At 40.5% G+C, this 14,751-nt stretch overlaps 1 protein-coding gene across 1 annotated transcript; it reads right to left on the bottom strand.

Moving 5' to 3' along the window:
• Positions 1-3,894: 3,894 nt before the first annotated feature.
• zic2b (zic family member 2 (odd-paired homolog, Drosophila) b) lies at positions 3,895-12,033 on the bottom strand. Its single transcript, XM_035173311.2, has 2 exons — positions 11,236-12,033; positions 3,895-8,393 (listed from the first exon to the last, which is right to left on the bottom strand). Exons 1-2 carry the CDS (start codon positions 11,750-11,752, stop codon positions 7,762-7,764), a joined length of 1,149 nt encoding a protein of 382 aa, XP_035029202.1. The 5' UTR covers positions 11,753-12,033; the 3' UTR covers positions 3,895-7,761.
• Between the last annotated feature and the right edge of the window lie 2,718 nt (positions 12,034-14,751).

The following is a 14,751-nucleotide window of genomic DNA, read 5'->3' on the forward strand; positions in this document are numbered from 1 at the left end:
TCTTGTCTTATATTCTAAAATGTTGTTATCATTTTTTGTTATATCTCAGAAATGTGCTGTTGTCCTTACCATTTGAATAATTTGCATATTATGTTTTAATCTCATCACATTTCTATCCCTATGAACTAGATTACTGTGGAAGATGTTTGCAGCACTGAAGTGAATAAAATAGTGTTGGCAGAATCATCCACTTTGGAAGGAATTTGACCATCATGACTACAGTACATTTAAAAACTAGGTTTATTTTTCTTTGCATTCCTAGCATTGCTCATTTCAGATGACGAGGAGACCTGTTGCATTCAATTAATTATCTTTCATCCAATTGTAAGATCAGTATATGCAGTAGCAAGACACCAGATGGAAACTGTCAGTGGCAGGCTGATCGGAGAGAACTAGAGAATACTCATAAAAAACAACTGCTAAACATGCCTCTGGGAGTAAGGAAGTATTTTCTTCTATTTATTTAAAAAAATGTTTATAATGCATGTGTTTGCAGAGTTCTCACATTTCAAGAATTATCAGTTATCTATTGAATCTCATATAATTCTTAAACGTTAGCTCCCTAATGACCCATTAAATTTGGCTACTGATAGACGGAGCCAAATCTAGGCCAGTGTTCGGCCTTGTTAGAAGAATTTTTAAGTTTTGATATGAACCAGTAGTAGATTGGCGGAAAAGCGGCAATTACAGTAATGGACTCAACTCTGTGTTAGACGACATTAATGATGTAAAAGATGATCTCTGTACAATGTAAGAGTTTTGACTATAAATGCACAAATACATTAAGTTTCCAGTTTATTAGATATTAGTTTATTAAATCTAATGCAGCTTAACATGGCAGCCCTTCATTAAATCTTTCTCCATCGAGGTGATAATATTTTTCTTTAAACTGATGAAGACAGGTGTGAATTCAATGTATGGTCAGTTTGCATGCTGTCCTGCTTTACCTGTTAAGAATATGCATTCTGTGTATAGTCTGGTGTTGTGGTTATGTCTGGTTGTGTGTTCTTCTGGTTCTCATTCTGGGTGCTGAGCCTGTCACGTGTGTTCTCCCACCAACACTACTGCACCCGAGTCAAGCAATCAACCTTAGCATTTCTGTTGGTAAAAGAGAACCTATTGAAGAGAAGAAGCTATGTTCTAGAACAATGTTTCGGGCCTCAGGTTTGTAGAACCTTGCACCTATAGTACATTAAATCAGCACCTTTTTTTCATTGGTTATATCGTAGCAAATATATGTTATAATGGTTTAACAGGTTTTAGAAAGTCGTGGTAGAAAGCTACTGTTAAGGGCTGCCATGTAGATTTATCCGGAAACAGAGTGTGGAACAAACACCTGTGGGCAGACCTGAAACCTAGCAGCAGCCCCACGGGAATTCACACGGGGCTTCGAAATCTAGCACACAGAGTCTGTGAAGGGACACATATTCATATTTAAAAACCATGAAACAGTGTATTTTGCATAAAATGGCCCCTGTAACCTGGGCATGAGCAATGATGTTAATATGCAAACAACACATCTTAACAACACACATTTAGGTGATCAGAGCTCACATGAAGATGCCTCTGTCATGGACCTAGTTATGACAAATCTACCTTTAACATATGTCAACAGACCAGGCCAAAGGTATATTTGCTACCATTATAGCAGATTTACAGAGCAGTGTCCTCTCCAACCTCCTCTCATCCAGTATACCGCTTGTCCTTATGGGCCACAGGGGGGCTTGAGCCAATCCCACCGGTCATTTACAGGGCCAACATACAGAGATACACAACAATTCATGTGTATTTTATGAATAAAAGTGTTACAATCTTTGTCATCTTAACTCATTTAAAGGTGAATTTAAACCTTAAATAGTGGTTCCCATGTGATTTCAAATTTGCAGTACAGGATGTTTATTGAGCCATGCAACCTTTGACACTAACAAATGCAGAGGTAGGATGAAACAATTTAGTTTCTTACACATGTTAATGAAAACCAGTTTTTGAAATAACATTTTCTAAGATTGTCGCCTATATTTCCTCATCATGTGAACTGTGTGTTTAAAATTTTGTTACAGTATGCATTCGTGGTGACTATGTGCAGTGTGATCGAAACGATGAACACAATAACTCATAGTGGGCGTTTGACATCATCCCAGGTCCTCCTGTGCACAAAAATCCGCTGGCCGCTAAGTTTGTGAGCCAATTTGTTGATGCAGTAGATACCAGACCTGTTAAAAATGTGGTCTCTGTATTTATCTGGGAGGAAGATTATTCTGATTAGAAAATACTAATATTTGGGATAGCCTGAGCAGTCTTTACTGATAGCTGGTGTTTTTGACTGACCTGGTCACTCACTGACAAACAAGGCACCTATTTTGCAGTATTTAGCCACATATGTGACATATTTTTTTTATTATCCAATAATTACTTTTCTAAAATATTACTGAGAAGCATGTAGATGGTTATTTTCTAAGTTGTAGCATGTCATGATGTCCTCTTAGACTCTTTGGTGACTGAGAGTTGTGCCTTTTGCATGGGCTCTGAGGTCCATCAACTCATTCCTGCTCGCTTCAGTTGATTGTTGGTGGTGCAGGATGAAATGACCCTCAGGCCACCAGGTGCTCATGAAGCGTTGCCTGCCATTGGCTGTCCAGAAATAGTTTTATATAACTTCATCCATCCAGAACTTTACTGTTGTTACTCAGAGTTTGATTATTTATTTCTGGTCATTTTGCCCTCATACACAAATCTGTGTAGTTGACATGTTACGTAAAGCAGCTTGTTTTGGGTAAAACCAGGTTCAGGTGGTGTTAATGTAAGTGTTAATTCAGTCCCTCTGGTCACACAATTTCTTTTATTTAATTCTAAAAATCACCACAATGGAAAATTCAGTGGACATTTTGTAAATTGATTATTCAAATCAATCAGTTATCACCTGAAATAACTAATTTTCCACAATGACTTGCCAACTGGGTGCCATGATCTGTTCCACATGTTATCCCAGGGAACATGGTGGTGATTCATTGCAGGTTAAGAGATATAAGGTTTGTTTCAGCTTGGTACTATTATTTCTCTGATCCATCTCATAGACATTTAACAACATTTAAGGAGCTGCATTTCAATGTATAAGAGATTAATGAAAGGATGTGCCGTGCATTTTTTACTGTAAGTTAAATGTAATATGCATTTAGAACAAAATAAATCATTTGTACCTTTAATTGGTGTGGCCTGGTTTCGACTTAGATACCTGGATTTTTTTTAGATACACAAAACACCTATAAATGTAAAACAGTATTTGAGGAATGAAACTTACTCAAAAGATACAAACTATTAAAATAACTGCAGTGTATTGTAATAATATATGCATCAATAGGCCTTCTCCCACTATAATGGATTGAAAAAGATGGTAAAAGTGATTGTTCTGAGAAGGTTGGGGGCCCTATAGTAAGAGCTGGCACCAGGAGTTGGGTCAGCTGGGGCTGTAGTTCCTCATTCTAGCCACAAAGCTTCCAAAACTAAAAAAAAGTAGGCCTGTCCTTAGTCTAATACGTTTCTCAGACTAAACTAAACATGAACATGATAGTTTCCAGTTATTGTGCTACAATTCATGTTTACCGCTTTTTCCAGCTCACAGAAATAATAATAATACAGGTTAGTGAACTGTTCTATGAACAATGAATAGCCTACTTGAAATATGCGTTTTGAGGCGGCTACCTTCTTTGATTCTGACTAGACCTGTCTTTTTTGAATAACATTTAGCCACAAAAAGGAAAGGCCAAAAGCCTTTACTTGTAATATTGCTGCTTTGTTATTTCTAAACAAAAAAAACTAGACCAAAAAACACGTAATGCTGTGGATGGCGCCTGCTACATACTAGTGTGTGCTTCACAAATGACTAATAATAAGTAATTAAGGTTTAAATGATTTATTTAACAAATTACATTTTCTTGTGCATGAGAAAATTCATGAGAAATTCATCACATATTTTTTTGTATTGCTCTTTGAAGACTGCACATGACTCATGCAGTAAACCAGTGGATGTGCATGAAAAATGCAATTTTACTCACTGTTAAATGACCTTGAGACTTGAGCCAGCACCTCCAACCAGTAGCTTAGCCTCAATCCTCTTTATAATATTAATAGAAAAAACAAAAACAAAACATGTACTTGTTACCTTACATACTGCTGGTTCAGTCTGTTTACAGCTCTGACTTTTAATCTTAAGTAGAATGGCTGGTTCCTTCACATTAAAAGTCTGACACCAAAATTCACGACACTCATAAAGTCTTGAGTGCTGGTTTAGGTGCAAATACACAGTCTGACCTGTATCCAATGCCTTTTCTAGTTAATATGATGGACATAAGATATCACAGGTCAACAGGTTTGGGGTACAATTGTGTCACAGGGGTCAGTCCTGGAGATTAAAGATTGGTCCTTGGTGAAAAATCAGTTTATGCTAATTTTAAAAGCACCTTGGTGTAAAGCAGTCCGAGCTGGTAGTGCATATCCACTTCATGTCTGATATTAATTAATCACAAATCTAAACATGGATTCATTTAGTTGGCTTGAATTATGTGGAGACCCTGACTACACTGAGTAGTTCAGTTAGTGGAACAGTAGTGCAACAAAACCAATGTTATCTCAGCTTTGTCTGGAACTTCTCTTGGTCTAAATTGTTGCAGATGTGCCTGAAAGCTGGCAATTTGTATCAGATGATCTTCAGTCATATTTGAGAAAAATCTCCTGAACTTACACTTAACTCATCATTAAAGTATTGTTCTCTTTAAGCCTTATGAGCCTTGTTGTCATTGTAAAGACAGACAAAGTCTTCTCACCTGTTTTCAGAAATCTGTTTAAAGAATCAAATTACTGTACAGTAAAAAAATGTCTATGGAGTTTCTCAGTCATCCAGGCCATGCTTAACCAGGAAGGGTTGAGTAAGGGGAGAACACAACACTGAAAAGAGGAATCTTAGAACCTCAGGGGAATCTTTTAAAAAAATATCATCACATCCCTGTTTTTCACACAAAATAAAAACTCAAAAACCACACATCCGGAGACAAGAAAAGCAATCTGGTATATACAGTCCATTGCAGTGAGGAATGCGCGGACCTGTATTTTTGGTGAGACTGAACAACCCTTAAATACATGCAAGCTCAACAAAGGAGGGCACCAGCAGTTTACCTACACCCAAAGGATAAGGTACACTCCTCTGACAACAACAATGTTCATATTGTATATAGATTCCTTTAACAGGGGAGGAGGTCTACAACAACACTTATTTCAAACCAACAATGCTGCTCTTTCATCCCTTCCCTGGAGATTCCCACTTCGCCTCATGTGACTCCAAAAACTCCAACTGTCGATTACACTTGGCCTGCTGTGACCCCAATGACTCTAATGACTGTAAAGGCCTTGATAACATTCCCCGCAGAGGTTGAATACCTAAACTCATCACCAATCAGTCAGAACTGAGGAAGCCTCTTGGATGAGGGATGAAAATCTTTAGGTATCCACAACAGACACAGTTGCCCTTTATTCAACCCTTCTTGGATGGTTGATAAAATGGTTGATTTCATTGTCACTATTCAACAACAAGGGCAGGAAGCTTAGTTCAGTGTAATGAATTGTTTTTCCTTTCGTATTCACTCATTTAGTTACACGGTGATTATGATTTTGTGTTGCTTTATCATGGGGTCATGGTGTTAGAGGTGGAACATTAAAGGGTTACAGGATGATATCCACAGAAGTACAATGGGTCATCTGCCTCCTATATTTCATAAAGACAAACCAGTGGTTCAGTGAATGTACTCTGAGCACTGGATATTGTTTTCCATACGTGGCTCTTTACTTCTTATCAAATGCAATTTAGAAGGAAGCATGTAATGAAACTTCCAGGTCAAATGCAAAGGATTTTATTGAGCTGTTGTAGTTACAAGCACATGGCATCCATCCCTCCTTTATCTATACCAGCCTATTGTTGACAGGGTCACAGAGAGCTGGAGCCGATCCCTCACCTTGGGTGAAAGGTATGGTACACCAGTCCAGCATTGGGCTATAAACGGACAAACAACCATTCATGGGTAATTCAGTATGCATATGTTTGGAACTCCACTCAAAAAGGCCCCAGCTGGAGAATTCAAACCCTTGACCCTTTAGTTGTGAAAGTGCAGCCCACTGTTCCACCTCGCCAACCATGTCAATTGATGCAAGCTGCTCGAGTAGATTGCATTGCTCTTTAGAATCAAAACATCCATGACACAGATCTACCCTTACTTGCAAAACCTGCACTTAAAAATGTCCACGTACCCTCTCTGCTCTTGACTTCCAAATTAATTCGCTTGTGATAATTTGTTTAAACCCCTCGTACCCCTTCGACCTGACTGGTAATACACCAGTAGTGTTCCCTTGAAATAGCATTTATATTCTGCTTCATTGTTTAATTAATCTGCTTCAGATAGATTTCCTTACATCCCTGGATCAAATCCAGCTTGAAATGACCTACTAGTGGATGGATAATGCACATGACTCACTTATCAAGCATTTAAAGTGATCTCTTCAAATAATAAATTATAAGTTTTTTCAACTTCCACCACAATCTTAGACAATACATTGCACTTTCTTGACCCATTGACATTACAGGATGCTTACATTGAAGGAATATTGAAATCCGAGCTGCTACTTTTTATGGCTGCATGTTTGATCAAAGGAAAAATACTAGATGGTTTGTGCATCATTTAATACACATTTTTGTTAAAGGAATATGTGTATGACATACATGGTCATTTTGGAAACCTTGGGGACCTTAATTGAAAGTGGAGTGTAAACATTAATCCATGATGAACTTTCTGAAAGGTCCATAGAGTTGAAGAGGTTAAGGAGACACTTGATCAGTACAAAGGGGATCCCACTGTCTTAAATCTCCAGTTTTACTGCTGGATGCTGTGTTAGATTAGACTGTGGTGACATAATACACTTTGAGCAAGTTACTACCAAGGGTTTATAAGTGAAGGCCTCAGTTTGCGTCAAACAAAGTGCTTGTCAGATTGCCAAACAGGATCTGAGACACAATTTCTGACAGCACAGTGAGCTGCCTCCAACAGACTTTGTAACTTTCTCACATTGTACCACATAGTTTGCTTAAAGCCTACTGAGGCCTTCACAGGCATACACTCACCCGGTCTATTACCATTTGTACAATAATATTGTGAGCTCAGATTCACAATACCCACGTTCCATCTGTGTCAATTTAGCCCTTGAGATTGCTTCATCTAGGTGGATGTCGAAGATAAATTGGTCAAAAATCTGTCTCTGTAGAGGGGTCATGATGTACACACACACTCTCTTTATATTCTTTAACAGCAAGCACAACAGTCACCAACATTCTCTGGTTCATTTGTACAAAATAATCCCCTTTGTTAGTTCAGGTTAGCTAGCTAACACTGATTAGATAACTTTCAATTATTTGTTAGACGTTTAGTTTGATCATCATAGTGATAGAATTCTTCTTGTCCCTTGCGGCATTTCTGAGCCATTCCTTTTGGTCCACAGATGGTGACGATGTCTGAGCCGAGTTCTGTATCTGAAATGGAGGAACAGCCATCCATCGGATCACACCCTCCTGCGTTTTAGAAGTGCCACTGATGCTGAACCATACAACTACTGGTTCTAGAAAATAACAGAAACTATGATTCCACAGAGCATCATTTGACCTGACCTGGGTCTGACAACGTATGAGGTCTGTTGTGAACCTTCAGTTTCACCAGTCCCTCCATCCTACGTGACGTACTCCTCGTCATCACTAGGTTCTGATTTGATGTGGTCTGGGTGAAGAAGAGGAAAGTGTGGTGCTGTAGTCCTGGTACAGACATACCACTCTTTAATGTTAGACAACTGAGGTAAGGCTGGGTTGACTGAGCGCTGGCTCCTACGTGGGGTCCTTCCACTCTGCTGCTTCTGGGCCAGCTGACTTTTCAGGCCCGACAAAGACAGATCCAGAGGCATTGCCATTGGGGACGAACTTCGCAGCAGCAACTTATGGTCCACTTCGCTGGCTGAGCTAATACCCAGTTCGTGATTAGTCAGAAGTGGAAATTCTGCATTTCTGTTGGCAAGTGATGGAGAGAGACGGTTCATTTTAAGGTTGAGGGGCTCGAGGAGAGCCTGATGAGGTTGTTGTAGTTGATGAGGGATGGAGTCATATGGGTCATGGGGTTCAGAGGTAGGTGACATCTTGACGTGAACCTTCATGTGTTTGCGCAGGGAACTGGGGTGGGTGTAGGACTTGGTGCAACCAAGCGCCTTGCAGTCGTAGGGCTTAGACGCTGTGTGGACCTGTGAGTGCTTCTTCCGGTCGCTGCTGTTGGCGAAGCGTCGCTCGCAAAACTCACACTGGAATGGCTTCTCACCTGCAAAACAAACTCTCAATAATCAAAGTCTAGAATGAGCAACTAACTATGAGTAATATATTAATAACAATCCAATTATTGAATATCTCTGCAAAGCACTTTGGTCTAAGTTTGTTGTTTTTGAATAAATAAACTGACTTCACTTGACAGGACACTCCACCAATCATACATAAACATCTGTTCTTTCTTTAATGTCACTGAGCGCAATCTGATCTACAGGGTGTGGCCGCAAGGAACCTCATTTATGGTCTGTGGTAATCACTAAGCTATACGGACTCGTATCAATAAGAAATTTCACTGAGAAGTTTTGTTCGAAAATCTTCCTTCAGAGAAAAATTACAACAAATTATTATAACATTGGGTAAACAATATGTTGCACTTTGTATTAATGACGAAATTATATTTAGACACTACACGTTCACAAATATATGGTGATGTTTAAATATAAATACAGTATTTTACCTTGTAAGAACTGAGAACAAGGATGGTTTATTTGGTTATTTGGTTTTAATGAGGAACAAGTTACATATTTGTCTTTGTTTTTTTCACCTTTTAAATGCAATTTCTATTAAATGGGATGAACATTTTAAAAGTTTCCTAAATTTTACTGGTTCTATGTTGTTTACAAATATATGATGGAGGATGACGTGTGTGTATGCACTCTGGAAAATTGACACCAGCAATAGTGTAACTCTAAACGATTATTGTATCATTAAAAACATCCTTGCTACATCAGGAATTGTTGTTATGAGCTTTTCTCCCTGATGCCAACAAGTGGACTGATGATGTAGAATGATTATTAAACAAACAATTATTATTGTGATGACTGTATTTTGATAGGCATCTTTTGATAGGCATATTTACAAAGAAAAAGACGTGAATGGTAAATGTTCTGTATTTATAAAGCACTTTTCTAGTCTTGATGACCACTCAAAGCACTTTACAGTACAGTTTGCCATTCACCCATTCACACATTCACACAGTGCATCCATGGGCAGCACTTTTTTCTTTGAGGGCCCATTCAGCGTTTAGCATCTTGCCCAAGGACACTTCAACTGGCAGATGGGGAAGACTGGGATCAGTCGCCCCCATGAAGTACTTTGCGTTTATAGGTTAACTTTTAAACCTGAATAAAACAGTGGCAGGATTCATCATTTTGGTATTGAGGCTGCTATTCTGAATATATAAAAAATAGACAAATATATAAAGAATATAGATGATACTGAATGCCATAAGGATTGACATGACCAACAGTTTCTAATAGGTTAAAATAAAAGTGTTAAGTTTAGGTCTGAGATCTGTGGTTTTTATATACATTTTTATATGTCCTCCTTTTTAAAATGTAATGCATTTTCAAAATGATGTTCATTAATTAACTCATTTATTTATTTATCCTTCTTTCTCTCCAGATAGTCATTTGTTGCAACACTGCGAAGTGTAATGGAAGTGGGCCATAATTCATAATATCTCATTTATATGTCATGTAATATGTATGTACACAATACTGGTGTTGTACAATGGATCAGTTGGATTAGTTCTCGGATTAGTTCTTGTGACCTACGATGTTTGTATGGAGGGGGTTGTTTTGTGTGTTGTTGTTTTCTTGTTTTAAGGCACAATAGAAATAAAAATCATTGCTTTTTAGCTACTTAACAACTTAGACCTTATTCCATGAGCCCATAGACATCCAATACAGCTAAAATACATATAACTGAACATGCACTCTATTGGTAGTTTATTAGATAGACCTAACTAAAATGAATGCAGTCAACTGCAACATCCCTGCACCAATTCCTCACAAATCTTCTAATAAATCCTTTCTGTTCACACTCTTTCAGAGATGTTGCTTCAACTGCAGGATCGTGGTCAAGGCTGAAGTCTGAAGCTCCTGTTCATGTATATCAATAAACTGAAAGCGTTTCCTTCTTTGTCTACCCTGTTTAATTCCAGCTGATGTTTTAGTTCATCGCGTTTCTCACTATATAATAAATGAACAGAGAGTCTGAATGTGATGTGAATGTTGTTGATTGAATGGATTTCAGTGACGTGTCCTGGTAGTGTCCGAGTCTGTTCAGGGTCCTATGGTTAACATCCTCCTCACTCGCTCCCCTCATTCTGACGAATAAACTATGACATGCAAATTATTAAAACTAAAGAAACACCAGTCATAGAGGTTCTTGGACAAACCTGCAATCCCAACAGTATTAGATGACTTATAAACGATGAACAAAGCATTAGAAGAACATGTATAAACCATAAATAAAGCTGTTTGCAGAGCCTTCCGTGTCTGAATAGAAGGTAGAGCTACGGTCTTATTAAGATGGCAACTGAGTCTGTTTAAAACTGCATATTGTCTGTTTCTGGCTCAATGTGGAAAAACAACATTATTCATGTGAACTATATTTTTATGCAGATTGGCATTAAAATGATAAATATAGCCCCACGTCTGCCTCAACACAATCACTTCAGTTGTGTAGACCTAATCAGTTTAATTGTGCACTCATCGTTTCCTCCCTCTCTCTGCGCTGCTTCCTGTCACCTTACATGACTCTGAGCTGCAGTGTGGAGCTGTGATTCCTCCTCAAGGAAACAAGGGCTCAGCGGAGGACGAGTGTGAATCCGAAGTGAACGGAGCCTGTGTGAACATGGAGGGGATTCCTCTCAGACTGGATCAGTCTCGCTTCACCTCTGTGTTCTGTCACGAGCCTGCTGTCCTGTCACGGATTTACACACTGACTGGCATAATGACTCCATGTCTTTGTTTGTGAGTGAGTGAGTGTGTGTGTGTGTGTGTGTGTGTGCGTGCGTGTGTCCATGCAACCATGAAACCATGAAACCGTACCAGTGTGCGTGCGCGTGTGGATCTTGAGGTTCTCGGAGCGTGCGAACATCTTGCCGCAGTTGGGAAACGCGCATGAAAACGGCTTCTCTCCGGTGTGCACGCGGATGTGGTTGATGAGTTTGTATTTGGCTTTGAACGCCTTCCCGCCGCGCAGGCACTCGTCCCACATGCAGACGTGACTGAGGCTCTCCAGCCCCGCGGCTACATGCTCGGTGGTGACGTGGTCCACCAGCTCGTGCATGGAGCTGAAAGTTTGGTCGCAGACGGACGTCGCCGTCCGCCCGAGCCTCTGTCTCGAAGAAGTTCGGTCAATCCATTTGCACACCAGTTCGGTTTTGACGACGGGGCCTTTGGAGAAATCCACCAGGCCGTCCATCCCACCGCCGGCACCGCTGTCGGCAGAAGCGGGGATGCTAGCGGCTCTGTGCGGTGATACGATGCTCGAAGCTCCGGAGTTGTTGTTCCCCAGCGGAGAGACGAGGCCATTGTGCCTGGCCACTCCAGCCGTCCGCTTCATGCTCGGCACGGCGGACTGCCCCGCTCTTAGCGCCGACTACAATCCTCCCTTCCGCAGAAAAACGAGTTAAATCCACCGGGCGAAGCGTTCGCCGCTTCCCCGCCTCCGTCCTGTGCGTTTAGCCGAAAGGTAGAGCGCATGCGGCGGTGTCGTTACCCCCCGCTGCTCGATGTTAGATCCCGAGAGTCAGAGCCTCCATGCTTTTATTTACTGTGTGAATGGAGGTGAACAGAGTCGAAGGAATACAGCAGCCGCGGCCCAACACTGTCTGCTGACGTCCTCGTCTCCTTCCCTCCTCCTCTCCTTTCCTCAGCCCCTTCCTTGGTTTACGACCAGCAGACTAAATGGGAATTCAGATTGAAAGGACAAAAACATGAAAATGAAGTGCATTATTATAGAGCAGTTTATGTGTGATACGAATTAAATGGTCTCACACTATCATTACATATTAAATTAGAAAATTCCACATGTATACATTAAGTCATATTTACATAGACTATTACATAATCTATATTATATATATATGACATTCTGTGTTTAGGCAGAAAATCTTCATAACTGAGAAGCTGGAACTAGACATCATAGATAGTATATATGGTCATATCGACAATTAATCCATCTAAAAACAATAACTCAGACAACTAAATATGATTCCTTTCTCGTCAGTTGATTAATCTGAAAATGTATCTAATGTTCCATCTTTGTTCATGTAGCAGAAGCAAACAGAAAAACAACAACAAATTGAATCAATTCATATTTAAAAAATGTTAGACTCAATAGGATCAAAGAAAGAGGAAGAAAGGTTGTACTATAATCGTAAAACATGGACTAAATAGTCATGAAATGTTAACCACTCTTAAACCAGATATATTCTTCTCACTCACTTCCATCATGTATTTTGTATCTGTTAAATGAACCAGATTTTATGTAGTTTATGCTTTTCTAGTCTTATCAACCACTCAAAGGACTTTAGAGTGTAACTCACAATCACACATTCATCAAGCTATACACAGCTGCTTTTCAATCACACGTACACACACAGCTGTTAGGGGCTATTTGAGGTGCCCACGCGGCCTGGAGCAGTTAGTTCAAATGTGTCTGCTTTTGAATGTGGATATGTGGATGTGATGTGGACTCTTCCTGTATGTTGATATTCAAGATCTGTGAACTCTCATTTGTTAACCTCTCCTTCACACTACATATATCTATCAAGGCTGTTCTGAATTCATCCTGATGAAGACAATGTCCCAAAACATCTTAACTGAACAACTTAAAAACAAAACTGCATTATTCCGCCCTTGCCTGCAGTGTCTGCGTATAAGCCAGACTCACAAGAAGAGGTGTTTTCCTTTAGGTGTGCTCATGTAAAACCTACACCTTTTGATCCATTCACTTATTATGATCTCAGGTTCTTCATACACAGGTCATGTAACTTTTCACATAACTGTCACAGAAAACATGGTTTACACTGTGTCAGAGTCAGAGTCTGTGGTTTTGTCTTACTTAATGAGGGAAAAATATAGATGTACAAAATGTTAGTGTCCATAATCAGTAAGAAGTCAAATGTAAAGTGACACAGCAAGTTTATCGCTTTGTATTTGTTAAATATATAACCAAAGAAAGAGGGAGATATAGATGTGATGTAGGAGAGTGTGAATCAAATATGGAAAAATCAGTGGAGGGACGACCGTCATATTACTGTGTCATGTTAGATTGACAACATGAACAGTCTGTAGTCCCCGCATGTTTCAAGGAGACCATCATTGTCCCTGTTCCCAAAAAAACAAAAATCCTCTGCCTGAACGACTACCGCCCAGTAGCACTCACTTCCACCATCATGAAGTGTTTTGAGCGGCTAGTCAAACCATTCATCACCTCCTCCCTCCCTGACTCACTAGACCCACTTCAGTTTGCTTACAGGCCAAATAGGTCGACTGCAGATGCCATCTCCCTATCCCTACACACTGCCTCTCCCACCTGGACCAGAGGGACACATATGTGAGAATGCTGTTCATTGACTACAGTTCAGCATTCAATACCATCGTGCCCCTGAAGCTTGTCACCAAACTCAGAGACCTTGGGCTCAACATCGCCCTCCGTGACTGGATTCTGAACTTCCTGACGGGCAGACCACAGGCGGTGCGGATAGGCAGCACCACATCCTCCACCCTGACTCTAAACACCGGTGCCCCCCAGGGCTGTGTGCTCAGTCCTCTCCTGTACTCCCTGTTCATGCATGACTGCGTGGACACCCACAGCTCCAACACCATCATTAAGTTTGCTGATGACACGACCGTCATAGGCCTGATCACCGACGATGAGAAGGCCTACAGAGAGGAGGTCAGAGCCCTGACATCTTGGTGCCAGGACAACAACCTCCATCTCAATGTCAGCAAAACAAAGGAGCTGATCGTGGACTACAGGAAGAGACAAGGAGTAGAACACGCCCCTCTCTCCATCAACGGGACTACGGTGGAGCGAGTCAGCAGCTTCAGGTTCCTCGGGGTCCACATCAGTGATGACCTGACCTGGACCAACCACACAGACTCCATCAGGAAGACGGCCAGACAGCGGCTCTTCTTCCTCAGCAGGATGCGGAGGCTCAACATGGATGCCAGGATTCTCTGCAACTTCTACAGGTGCACCATAGAGAGCATCCTGACTGGCTGCATCACCGCCTGGTACGGCAGCTGCACCGCCCTGAACCATAAGGCTTTACAGAGGGTGGTGAAGTCTGCCCAGCACATCACCAGGACGGAGCTACCATCCATGGAGGACTCTACCAGCTAACTCTGCACCTAGCATATTTGCACTATTGCATATTTGCACTATTGCACACACTTGCACTATTGTTTTTCTTTTTTTCTTTAGGTGTATATATATATTCTAGATATGTATATTTTATTTTAAATTTTAAATTTTGATTGAGCATTGTTATAAGAGAGCCTGTGACCCAAGCATTTCATTGCAAGCGACTGCTTAATGTTATCGTTGTGCAT

The sequence above is a fragment of the Hippoglossus stenolepis genome, chromosome 12 (genome assembly GCF_022539355.2).
Source record: "Hippoglossus stenolepis isolate QCI-W04-F060 chromosome 12, HSTE1.2, whole genome shotgun sequence".
Classification (NCBI taxonomy): Eukaryota; Metazoa; Chordata; class Actinopteri; order Pleuronectiformes; family Pleuronectidae; genus Hippoglossus; species Hippoglossus stenolepis.